General features: G+C 48.4%; 4 protein-coding genes across 4 annotated transcripts in view; 2 read left to right on the top strand and 2 right to left on the bottom strand.

The window, feature by feature from the left end:
• Window positions 1-2,775, bottom strand: part of SERLADRAFT_415303 (uncharacterized protein) — a gene marked incomplete at both ends in the record, with an annotated part of 4,293 nt that extends 1,518 nt beyond the window's left edge. The window contains 6 exons of the mRNA XM_007317990.1: window positions 9-88; window positions 141-555; window positions 617-695; window positions 759-1,492; window positions 1,553-2,558; window positions 2,614-2,775. Coding sequence (XP_007318052.1) covers window positions 9-88; window positions 141-555; window positions 617-695; window positions 759-1,492; window positions 1,553-2,558; window positions 2,614-2,775 — 2,476 coding nt within the window. The remainder of the gene's footprint in view (window positions 1-8; window positions 89-140; window positions 556-616; window positions 696-758; window positions 1,493-1,552; window positions 2,559-2,613) is intronic.
• A 306-nt stretch (window positions 2,776-3,081) lies between these two features.
• SERLADRAFT_466780 (uncharacterized protein) lies at window positions 3,082-4,389 on the top strand (the record flags this gene model as incomplete). Its single annotated transcript, XM_007317989.1, has 5 exons — window positions 3,082-3,166; window positions 3,217-3,261; window positions 3,330-3,452; window positions 3,512-3,839; window positions 3,889-4,389. The coding sequence occupies 3 exons, from the start codon at window positions 3,107-3,109 to the stop codon at window positions 3,435-3,437; spliced, it is 213 nt and encodes a 70-aa protein (XP_007318051.1).
• On the top strand, window positions 4,347-5,277 carry SERLADRAFT_415302 (uncharacterized protein; the record flags this gene model as incomplete). The annotated part of the gene is made up of 2 exons (XM_007317988.1): window positions 4,347-4,469; window positions 4,540-5,277. The coding sequence occupies 2 exons, from the start codon at window positions 4,390-4,392 to the stop codon at window positions 5,201-5,203; spliced, it is 744 nt and encodes a 247-aa protein (XP_007318050.1).
• A 5,627-nt stretch (window positions 5,278-10,904) lies between these two features.
• Window positions 10,905-12,208, bottom strand: SERLADRAFT_466773 (uncharacterized protein; the record flags this gene model as incomplete). The annotated part of the gene is made up of 3 exons (XM_007317987.1): window positions 10,905-11,125; window positions 11,179-11,498; window positions 11,635-12,208. 2 exons carry the CDS (start codon window positions 12,203-12,205, stop codon window positions 11,188-11,190), a joined length of 882 nt encoding a protein of 293 aa, XP_007318049.1.
• Window positions 12,209-12,668: the final 460 nt, after the last annotated feature.

Raw genomic sequence — 12,668 nt, 5'->3', positions numbered from 1 at the left:
TATGGAACAGGCGCGGACCCTGATCTCGTACGAATGAGTGAACACTAGCCAGCAAGCTGCGCGAGAATGCTTGCCATCCTTCTCCCATCTAATTAAAACAATTAAATCGCGCATACATGTATTAAACGGATTGTGGTTACCTCTTGATGGCAAGAGCAAGATCCTCCTCCCTCAAACTCCAGCCACACAATTGCAGGGCTAGTTGTCTCTGCTCCAATTTATTCGTAGATACAGTGGGCTTCCAGGACGTCTTATCGATTTCCCTTCGTGTACACAGATCGGCTATGGCAGATTGGAAATCACTTTGAACTACAATTTCTGAGCCGTAAGTTTGTTTCTCAGATAGTCCAGTTAGAACCGACAGCAGCGAAGACTGGCTGTTCTCCAGCCCGAGTCTAGATGGTGACGTGTGGAAAGAGGTGAATGTAGGGGCAGAAACGGAGACCTGGTGCTGTGGAACGGGAGGGAAACCTTCCCAGATACCAAGAAGACCTTGGTGAGAGAACTCGTAACCATGAAGTCTTGACGTTGGGGTGGACAAAATGTCGCGGGAATCTGCACAGACGTTATTAATTTATGCAAAGTTCATGTGATACTATATAACTGCTCCACTTACGATTCATCCAGGCCCACAAATCTGACAACGTTGCATCCATCAAGCTATCCTCTCGGGTGACCGTAAAATTGTGATGGGACTATAAATCAGTTCACGATCAGAACCAACCATACAAACTTTGACTTGGAGAGAGGTTATTTACATTGGCTATACCGTACCCTCGTATAGTCCTACGCCGCATAGTCATCGAGATATCATCTTCGATAATATGTTGAACGTTCCTCGAACTCATCTTCCTTGCTTTCGATGTGCTTTTGTCTCCATGCACGCGATGGTTCTTTGCTCTCATACCCTCCCCATCTTTGCTGAGAGCCACCTCGCCATTAGTAATCAGTCGCTGGTCACCCGGCCCTGCCGCCCGCGAAGCAGGCTTAAGTTCATTCCCATCGCCTGCAGTACCAGCTTCCAGTTGATAGCGTCGAATAGATGCAGGGCTGTACGTTCGAGTCTTTATAGGTCTGGAGGATGAGATCTTATTAGAGCCTGTGATAAGCGCAGGGAATCCATCTTCATCTCCACGACCAAACGTGGCCCTCAAAGTGCGTCCTCGGAAACTAGATTCCTCATTCAGAGGTGCCTCAGACAACGTACCAGTCTCGCCACTAAATCCAAATTGTCGCTGAGTTGCTACAGGTATATCCCATGGTTCTGGAGGAGCCTCGGTCTCGTGGGATCCAGCGATAACTTTACATGATAAGCCGGCACCGATCAGTAGTTCTCCCCGAGAACTCCATGCTATCTGCTTGGGTGTATCGTGTACAGCGTAAAGCTCGAGGTCGCCATCTCTGTTTATTACCATGACATTGGATGTCAAAGCATGCGTTTGTGGGCTCGGTACAAGCGAAAACGAGGCGAGTGGTCGACTGAAATATTTGGCTTGAAGCAATAAATTGAGCATCGTACTTTGGCAAATAAAAATAGAGAAATGAAACTTACTTTTGCGCGTATCGGAAAGTACGACAGTGGACGACTCGTGTGATTCAGAAACAGATTGCCTGCCGCCGCCACCATATCCCGCCGCAGACCAAGGCAAATTTGCCCATGACCTTCTGACCATCCTCGATGTTGACGAGTCTCTCGAACGCTCTCCGTCCGACGACCCAGAACCTTCGACAGGTCGTGCATGCTTCAAGTCCCAAAACCGCACATAAGAGGCATCGCGCTCTAGCACGGCCAAAGTCCCACTTCTATGCCTCGAAAATTCAATCTGATGAACAGTCCCCGTCGACCGACGTGCCCCACCATCCGCGCCAGCATCTTTCTCAGTAAATGTAAGCAACGGGTGTGGAAACTTCCGCACATCCCATACACTAACGATACCGTCACCATAGCTAGCAATCTGGTGCGGATTGAGCGGGTCTGTGGCTATGCCGTGCACTCGGCTAGCTATGTGGGCTTTGACGGGTGTTGAGTCACGAAGATCGTAGAAACGTAACCATCTTGCAGACGTGCCCGCGAGAAGCAAGTTTGTTGAATGTGGGAGAAAGGCAACGGCAGATACGACTTCTGCGCCAGCAAGTTGCTGTAGTACGCGAGAATCTGTCCGAGGAGCGACATCGGTCTTAGGGATACGAGGAAATAAAGGCGAAACGCCGTTGCTGTCAGGCACTGCGAGAGAAGGCAGGACGACCGATGATGAGGTGGTTTGGGGTGTAGGCAGAGATAAAGCAGGAGTGGAATTGCTGATGTCCCAAATAACGAGACTGGAGTCTCCACGAACTTTATCTAGTCCAACAGCGAGGTAATTTGGATCTGCTTCACAGAAAGCTAAGGCATTGCAAGGCCTGGAGTTGCGTACAGGAAGTGACACCGCAGGTCCTTTCGAGAGAACGTTATTGCGGGCATATTTAGTCGCCTCGAGACGCAGGAGATCCACACGGCCTGTGGTGAGTCCAATGGCAAAAAGATCATCAAAGGCAGGGTCAGGAGACCATGCAAAGCACTGTCGTGAGCCATTTGATTGTGTGATTACCAATGACAATGTCTAGGATGCGTACCTTCATAAACTGCAAATCGTGCTGGGATGTGACATGTTTAATTTCTGGATTTCCTGGAGCCCATTCGTAGAGAGTCATTTGAGACCCGCCACCAACGACGAATTTATTATTCTGGCGAGGGTGCCATAGCAAGCGTTTTTCTGGTGTTGCGGGCCCGACCATGGTAGTTCAATTAAAATTACCTAGAGAATGGCGAGTATAAGGAAACCAGAGGATGGTGATATAGTATCTTATCAGAGGAAGCAGATATTCATGGCTCAGCTATATCCATAGGCAATGGATATGGATAAGAGAAATGAGCTGCAGAGATATGCGCAAAGGGTACGGAGTCCAGCAAAATCAAACTGGTCCGGATCCTCTTCCGGACAGCAAAGCATCGCTGCCCAATTAGCTTGAACCAGTTTGCCAAAATGAAATCCTGCCCTAAACTGGGCCGCGACGCGTCTGTGGCCATTCCGCCCTTTCTTTATCGACCACTCGCACTATCCTCGCGATGGAGAACCCTCATGCAGAGCGTCAGGCCGTGTTGCTCGAGCGGATTCTTAAGAATGCAGTGTGTATAGACTCCAGCTCGATATATGACCATAATGATGACCAACCTAGTCCGTTTGCACAGAAATGATCGTCGAGCTTAACCATTGTGTGGAGGTACTCGCGTATTGTCAGATATCGCATATATGGGCGCAACTAAAATATAATGCATATCAAATTCTTAGGAGATTCTCAGAGCCAACTCTTCTGTCAAGATTGCTGCCGATTTGGCGAGCAAGTATCGCAAGAATGTCCAGTATAATCTCGAGGCAACTAGACAGGACTCTTCTTGATAGTCTCTTCCACTAGTAAGCATCGCTCTTTCGCACAGATTATATCGTAAATGCATTTCTCATAGTTTCCCCAGAGGATGTCGCATTCATTCGTCTTCTCCAGAGCGGCCCAGGTCGAAAAGATAACAGGTTGCGCCAGATTACCTTACCTATGTTTCCATCACACTGGCAGCCACAAACAAGACAAGACACACCCGTCGTCTTGATGGTAGACGTCTCTAGAAGAACATAGTACTATATTGCGCGTATAGTCTGCCGTTGTGTAGATCAGAAATCCATGTATCTCACTGCTTTGCGCGGATGACCATTCCAACCCGAGTAGACTGACACAGTCAGCCAGCTAATACTAATTGATATTTCAGCTCCTCTAAACTTGACATATCGGGATAGTCTAGTAGCTAAGTAAGTCGTCATCCAATGGACACTATCAGTCACTGATGTCAGCATGTAGTCGTTAAGGAACCAAGGAGTCACCGGATCTGGCATGCCTAGAACTTGCTTGCGATAATCCTCGCGGGACATACGGACAAGCCGATGAGGCAAAGGCGTGATGTCGTGTTAGCACGAACTATTTGCTTCCTTTGGTCAAATTAGGGACTTACACTGGAAAAATTCCTGGTTGCGGATACTCCAAGTTGGTGTGCTTGAAGATGTAGAACCGCACGAAGTATCCAGACCTGCGGATAGCCAAAAGGCCAGCCTATGTTGCCACCATACCAATCTCATTCTTCTACACTACAGTAACATGTCTTATCTTGCCACACGGCGTTCAATCATATAACCTGTAATATCACGCAGTTACCTATGAAGGAAACTTCACATGGTTTTGCTGTACAGGCTCTTACCTTCTTCGCGTGAAAGGTTCGGTCAAGCTAAACATATTTAAGGCGTACTCTGCATTGGACAATCGACACCCACTTCATCAAACAATCAACACCATATTTTTTACATCATGTCCCAACCAATCGTTTTATACGATATTCCGACCCAAGCGCCAGGAAAAGCACTATCTGGAAACGTATTGAAAGCAAGGTGAGCTTCCCAGTTAATCTTGTCGTTTCTATCCAGTGAACACGTCTGACTCACACGTTCGCTATCGTAGGTACACGCTTGCCTACAAAGGCTTGGCCTTCAAATCCATCTGGGTTGAAGCACAGGATATCGAAGAGCGGATGAAGGCCATCGGAGCCAAACCCACCGGGCACAAACCTGACGGAAGCGGTTTCTACACTGTCCCTACTATCCAGGACCCTTCCACGGGTGCCGTTGTCTCCGACTCTTTCGCCATCGCAGAATATCTCGAGGAGACATATCCATCCAAACCCACCGTCTTCCCCTCCAATGCCAAAGCCCTCATCAGCGTCTTTGAATCTGCTTTCATAAACGCCACAGGCCCTATATTCCCGACACTGGTCATCTTAGTCGGCTCCAAGTTTTATCCCAAAAACGAGGAGTATTTTAGGAAGCAGGCTGAAGAGAGGTTTGGCACCAAGTGGGAGGATATTTCACCCGTAGGCCGAAAACGAGAGGAGGGCTGGAAAAATACTAAGGCTGCTCTTGGGGTCATTGATGGGTGGTATTCAAAGAGCGGTGGTAAATGGATTATGGGAGATACGTTCTCATATGCCGATATCATTGTAGGTGCATGGATGAGAAGCTTCAGTGTTGTCTTTGATAAGGATCAGTGGGAGGAGCTGAAGTCTTGGCATGGCGGACGCTGGAGTGGCATAGTTGAAGAGATTAACAAGTACGCCATTCTGGACTAACAGACCTGTGAAGAACAGCCATGTCTACATTACCTTACATCTGCACAATGTACCATAGTGTTTACACGCTCAAATCGACTCCGCCATCATGATACCGACAGCTGCGTGCTTGGTTTAATCCCAGTCTCGAGTTTTCCGTATGGATTGCAGGGACATGCCTGGTGCCTTTATTCACGCTGAAGTACTAGTTTTCGTGGTTGCATAATACCCACAACAGATGAGTTTGGAAAGCAGGACACTCAAGCCTTCGGTTAGGAACTAATTTCCTATTTTTGGTATGCAGGACCTCGAACACCAGTAAACGTTCGACGTCAGCCTGAGTAAAAACAATCTGCACAAACCTCATTCTCTGCCAAGAATATCAGATCCCCCCGGTGGTACTTTGAAAGTGCAACGAGTATCGGCAAGTTGAGAAATACTATTCTTGTGAATGTTTGACATGATCGTCAGTCTTTCGATACCTTTCCTCTCACACCCTGCCCATCCCAAGTGTGGGATGAGCCAGCACGAGGTCGAGATGGCTGAAGAGCAAAGTGTTTATTAACGTCATAATTTAATATCCGAATATCCGATGCTTGACATGATCCACTGGTGTGTTATCGTAGTCCATTAACCGAGGGCCTTGAGTGCCCCGCTTTCCATATAATAGCAGTTTTGGCGTGGCACTTTTCCGCAGATCGACCACGCGTTAACACCAGCAGTGGATCATGGCGTCGAGCATCAGAGATTCGGATATTGAATTATGATACTAAACACTTGCTGTTCAGTCACGCATCCCATCTCCCTTTGACGGACCTCGTGCTCGCAGTCAAAGGCTCATCTCATACTTAGTGACAGGTTCAAGAGAAACAGGCCTCAAATTATTTTTTCTTTCATTGGGGTATGGATATGGGGTTGCAAGAGGCGTGCTCCGCCTCATGCAAGGAGTGGCAGTGTCACATCTCTCTTCATGAGGTATCACAATAGATTAAGTGTACGGTTGCAGGCTGGCTGCGTACTAGCAGCTTTTAAATGTCGACTCGGACGTTCTATGACACTTGTTGTCGTAGCTCCCCCTAGTGTTCTCTGCGCTATCTCGAATCAAGTGTGGATTCCCTCAAGTTTTATATCGGTGAGAGTCAACAATCCTGCAATCGAACATCAACGCTCAGTGTTTTCTCATGAATATAGAAACAGTTGAAAAAATACTGGTTGCTGATTCTACATATCAAAATACAAGCAATATACAACAATGCCTCATTTCAATAATGCCTACGATGTCGACGCGAGCGAAGGCAACTTCGTTGATATTGGCGGCATCGTCATTTATGCTTCCAATGTTGATATCGGCAGCATTGTCGTCTATGCTCTCAATGTTGATATCAGGCTGATGAGTGAGCAACCCTCAAATATCACAAGTGAGTTTACTACTTCACACAATCCACTCTATCTAATACAAAGCGGCAGGGAATGCTACATCATGGGTGGAAAGCCTATGGACACCGTTTGTCATATTCTTCTCTCTGTTCCTTCTGGCAATGTTGTCACGCTGGTGCTACCTACTAGTTTCTGGCAACTGTATGTTCGTTTGACCACCCGTGCGTTAAACGTGGCATGTCCAGAGGCATTTAGTTACTAATGCGGCACGATGCTCCCCAGATATACACTACCTCTAACTATACTTATGTACTAAAATACGCACACCACGGAGATAATATTTGCACTGCGTACATGTTCCCTCCGCCAACACCCACCTCGGAATTCCCCCGCTGCTCGCCCTCTACCACTGGAACCAAGCAAGCCTGGTCACTACGGTGATAGGAACAGCGCGAGACACTCGATGTATCACGCCGCTGGTAAATAGGTGGAGGTGTCTGACACACGGCCATCGTTCTCAGGACATTAGTTGGCACAGAATCACTTGCATTGCATTTATAGAGTTAACTATTATACGTTATGACATATGGACAATCTCTCCCCAATTGGACCAAAAAAATGACTTTATAATAATCAAAAAACTGTACTCTCAACGATACATTGTAGCCTATTCATTCACATAATACCTTGTTATTGTGAGCAAATCGTAATCGTGATGCTCCATCAACACAACATGTACACGGACCATCCGATTATCGTGTTGCACCTAGCCCAGACTTGGTGTTTTTTATGACAGCTGTCAAGGGGGCATGAAGCCCAAATGAAGATACTCCAATTCTCTCTCCTTCAGACCATCCCATAGAAGCTAACATCTTAAAACCGATGTTATTTTCTCCTATTTTAGGAGCGGCCTGGAATAATACCTCCTAAAATCACAAGGACAAATCCATCAGAGTACATTGGTTGCTTACCTTGCCAACCTCATCGCCGTCTCTATGTCTGGGCGCCTGTGCTCTATCTGTCCCTTTACCCTTGCCGCTTCCACGGTCATCGGGGCGGTCGAAGCGACCCCCACCTGTCCTGCGAAGTATACCTCGAATTTTACCTTCTCTGACATTGATACCCGTCCTCGTAGTCTTAATCAACGTAGTATACCTGTGTTTCCCCCTCCCTTTACTCATGCTTTTCAGATTGAAAGCATTTGCAAGCTCGTGGACAACCTTTCTCGAAGACTTGTCCATGGGGGGAAGGACCATTTCTTGTCTCCCCCCAAGGTCGGCTATGAATCGTCTAATTTGCCGATCGAGAGAAACGAGATCCACGACTTTGTTTGGCATTGCATCGTCGAGTAGGGCAGCTGCCAACGACGCCTTGCGTCCTTTCTTGCCACCTTTTTTAGGAGTCAAGGGGTCCATGGCGGCCAGAAGACGAGCTTCATTGCGCATGCGTTTGTACTCGGCCTTCTTCAAACGGTCTTTTTCCCATTGAGATTGTAGTTCGATAGGAATACTTTTCTTCTTTTGCTTGTTTCGTTCTGTTGAGGGAAGATTGCCAATGAGATGCCAAAGCCGTTCATGTTAAATAAACGCACTGGATGGAGTCGTATGAAAACCATCATCGGTTTCATAGAAATCATCTAATGTCCCTTCCTCGATGGCACGGAATAGAGCTTTGCGTTCCTTACGGTCATGACCATTGATAATATGGCTATTCTCTTCTAACATAGCCTGAAAAACGAAAAGCCATGTTCAGGAAAAGCTGAGAAGGATGCCACCGACATACCTCAATGTGAGCAATGTATCTATTGTCACCGTCCGCTCGAGTCCAAGGAGGATCCTCGTCGGATGATTCTACCTCAGATTCTGGGTTATAATCAGCAGTCTTTCTTACTCTGGCTTTATCGTGCAATCTTTTCAGCCTTGCTTGGAACCCTGACTTCGGGCTCTGGTCATCATCATCCGAGGAATTGTCCTCTTCTGAGACTTCATCCTGGCTCTTTACATCCTCCTGGAAATCCTCTCCATCAGCTTCGGCAATCATGATTTCTTCTTCCACTGCAAAGACCATTTCCTGTTCTTCGCTATCACTAATGTCGCCATCATCCTCAGTGTCACTTTCACTGCCGTGACTATCGGATTCCTGCTCCTCCTCATCCTCCTGCCTCATTCGTTCCTCGTCCGCAATGTCGTCCATAGTAGTATGCATGCCCCCATGTGAGCTCATACTGTGAATAAAGCCCTTCATGGCCGGTATATCCATGCCTATGTCGGGGTCAATGTCCATACCGCCCAGCCCACTTGAGATTTCGTCCACAGCATCTGCCATTTCCTCGTTCGCATCCTCGTCATCGTCACCATCGCCCCAATCAATATCTGAGTCCCCTCTCCGCCTTTGCTCCCACTTTGGATCCTTGCCCTTCCCTTTCCAGTCCTCGTCCCTTAAGCGTTCTTCCGAAAGTATGGCACCAAAAGAGCCAAACATCGCCTGTCGTTCCATCCGCCTTCGTGCAACACGTGCTTCCTTCTTTCGAGCTTTAGCCTTTGCCTTAGAGCGCCCATCTTCTGAAAAAATCGGGCGATGATGTGGCTGTTTCTTGGGGGAAGGAGACGCAAAAGAAAACGACACTGAGGAGAATGCAGGTTCACCTGATTGTTCTCTGATGCTGGTGGTGGAAAACTGCCCATCCATCGCAGAAGACTCATGAGTCGCTGTGTTAGTGGTGCCAGTGAGGATTGATGTGGAAGATAGAGGTAGCACAGGTTCACTAGGGACGGTCGCAATCTTCCCAGATCGTGGGTGAGGAGCCACGTATACGATCTCTTCATCCGGTTCGCCCAGTGGTGCGCCAGAGAATACGCGATCCCCTGTGATTGATTCTCTATTACTTGTATCCATATAGGATCGCTCAGTATCAATAAAAAATAACGGGGTGCCGTTTTCGTCTCTGTCCACCGTGTCCCTCGCCTGAAGATTAACAACAGAGGACATGTTGTCGCCGGAAATAGCGACGATTGTCTGAGAACTGAAGCCGGACGTTCTTCGTCCACCCAGTTGGTTGACTTCACTTTGCGTTTCCGTAGTAATTTTGTGTTCTTGATCTTCTTTTATGCTGGCATGGCTCTCTTCGATAGTTATTGAGGTCTCTACGGCATGGCTAGGAAAGAGAATTTGGTAATCTCCAATTTCGTTGATGGAGTCCTCGTCGACTTCTCCTTGAGCCTCTCTGGCGTCAACATGATAATTGTTTTCTGTGCGCCGAGGAGGAGATATACCAGTTTTTGGGTCCACGTAGAATCCCGTAAAACGCTCTTCAATAGATATCATATCTGATGGGTCCGCAATGGCAGAAGCTGTAGCTTCTACTTCGTCGCGTATTTTCTGCATGTCTTCAAAGTTAATTTCCTCCAGTCGCCCCTCGTTTTCATCATGATCAGACTCGTTGTCAGATGATGGGTCTTGCTGTGAGGGGAAATTGCCGCTGAAAACACGAGCGACACGATCAGCAGTAGGAACATCGTTTTGCCCTATAGGGTCTTTGGACAACCTTTAGTCTAAACTCCATAGTAAATATGTTGATATGCTCACCTGCGTTCTCGGGCACAGACTGAAGAAGATCCTCTTTTTCTTCAAAGAGTACTTTTGTGTATACCGAAGGCACGAATGTAATAGGTCTCAAGAGAGGCCTTTCTAATAGTCTTGAGAGAGGTACATTAGAGCGTGGACCCTTTCCCCGTCGTGGAGTATACGAAGAATCGGTTTGATAGCTCCCTCGCCCATATCCTCGTGCTCTACCTCTGGGCGTCCCCCGTCCGCGAGGCGTCGTATTTCCTCTATCGCTGTTGCCTACATTGTTGCGAGGATGGGGGCTTTGCATGCCCCGCCCGCGACTGTTGCCCCTCCTTGATAGGCCATTGCCTATATATCCCAAGAAAAATGGGAAGCTCGGAAATAGAGTGAATGGTATCTACCTTCATCTGGCCAAACCTGGACGACGAAGTCCATGTCATCTATGAAGCCTATACCCTGGCCTCGCCCTCGTCCTCCACCCATAGGCCCAAGGCCCCCTCTGAACCCCCTTCCTCCTCGACCGCGCCCTCGCCCTCCTCGAGGCGATCCTCGAAAGCCTCTACCACGATCATTAGTCTTGCTCCCTCTATGAGGCATGAGATTGATAAGTTCAAACTTGATACGCAGTTGTGATAGATGCTAGTAATGCAGTAGGTAGAAATGGATGAGTGTCAGAGATCTATGCGGGTGTTGATAACAGTGTGGGTTTTTTGGCATGATTCCAAATCGACTCATGTGCCTCAGGCGCTTCCGAGAGGCCGAATCCGAAGTAGTCTCCTCCATAAAAAGTCAATCTGTATATATATTGTCCATATCTTTTCCAAGGGATCTACATATACAAAGCACTACTACGCCAGCGCTATTCACCCTACATAAAATTCTTATCAAGTTTGACTGTAGATCTCAAGCAAGCTTTGGACACGTTTGGAAAATATCAAGGAAAGTATGTTGGCATGGTTTTCAAATCAAAAAAGCTATAAATGCTATGAAAGATGATCACTAGAATGAAGGTTTTTGAAATCCACGTAGTCTCAGAGAGCAGGAAAACTTACCACTATATTTTAACTAGTTCGGGGAGGCGGAGGCATATACCTCCTATCGTCTCTTGGGTTGTACGAATTTCTGGCATAGGGCGGAGGCGGGGGAGGCATCCTCGATGGTGGCGGCGATCTGGCGGGCCTCACATCTCGGTCATATGAGGATGACCCATATGCAACTAAATCAGAGGTTCTATCCCTCGCACCTGCATAGTCTCTGTCAAGCGGTGGACCGCCACCAGGTTGACCTACAGCACTGAATTGTGTGGGCGGGCCCACTCTTGAATCATAGAAGCTGCCACCGCTGCTGGGAGGGGGGGTCGCCGCCAGTTCCTCTGTACCCATAAGATCTTGGCACCATGAGACGATATGTTTAACAACACCTTGATATATCTGATGCAAGACATCGGGGGTAATGCAAAGATGAATATCACAGTAGGGAAATCCTTCCCAAAATGGCATTCCCTGGACCTCCTCGTCTGACAGGACTGGGACTACGTCCTCTTACACGAGAGAAAGGTGGAGGAGAAGTGGCAAGAGGCAGCGGAGGATATCGCGAGCGCTCTAAATCTCGTGGTGGATAACCACGTTCCTCACCTGGACCAGGATAGCCACCTTCGGTTAATCGCGAGCTAAGTGGACGTGAGCCGTCAACAGACCGTGTCGATGGGGGAGAACCAGGGTAGTATGGTCTTCGGTCACGTTCTTCGCGAGCTTCCCATCCACTGCCCCTAACAGGGGGCACGTCGCGCTCATACCGGTCTCGGTCCATAGTTCTGTCCCAGGAACGCCATGCGCTTCTAGATTTGTCTTCCTCTGCCAGACTCCATTCGCGTCGCCTGTCAAACTGCCAGTCACGCCTATCACCTGGTGGGAAACGTCTGTCGGCGTCGACATCATATGCAGAGGCAGGTTCAGCACGAGAAGGTGAGGGAGGAGGATAGTAACCCCTAGTACGGGCATCAGCTACAGGGGGAGGAGTCAAACGTCGATAAGGTGGGCGATGATCAGCAAACCGAGCAGCGGCGTCAACATCCATCATGTCAGGTCGTCTATCATCATTGAAGCCCCGGTCGAGCTCGGGGCGATACCCTGGTCTCAATTCTGGTCTCTCACGCGACAGTTCTCTGGTAGTTCTATAATCACGCGCTTCGGGTCTGTCGGCAGTAGTAGGAGAAGCTTTAGGAGCACGGAAATCGTCACGAGCCACTGACGCAGAACGAGGTGGCGGGGCATAACCAGGGCGAGGTGGCGCACGATCCTGCGGAGGAGTTACTGGCCGCACAAATCTATCGTTCGCAGGCGGACGCCCACGAACATCTGGAGGTAGAGGCCGCTCATCCTGAAGAGGACGCGAGCTTTCGGCGAGACCGTTGCGAGGAGGGGGACGATCAGTAACAGGACGAGCAGCACGATCATCTGAATGCGGAAGCCTATCATTTGCAGCAGGAGCGGGAACAGGTACAGAAACAGGGGCAGGGGCAGGAGCGTGAGATAAGCGCTCT

Source organism: Serpula lacrymans (assembly GCF_000218685.1).
Source record: "Serpula lacrymans var. lacrymans S7.9 unplaced genomic scaffold SERLAscaffold_6, whole genome shotgun sequence".
Classification (NCBI taxonomy): Eukaryota; Fungi; Basidiomycota; class Agaricomycetes; order Boletales; family Serpulaceae; genus Serpula; species Serpula lacrymans.
This window is presented reverse-complemented; position numbering and strand designations above follow the sequence as displayed.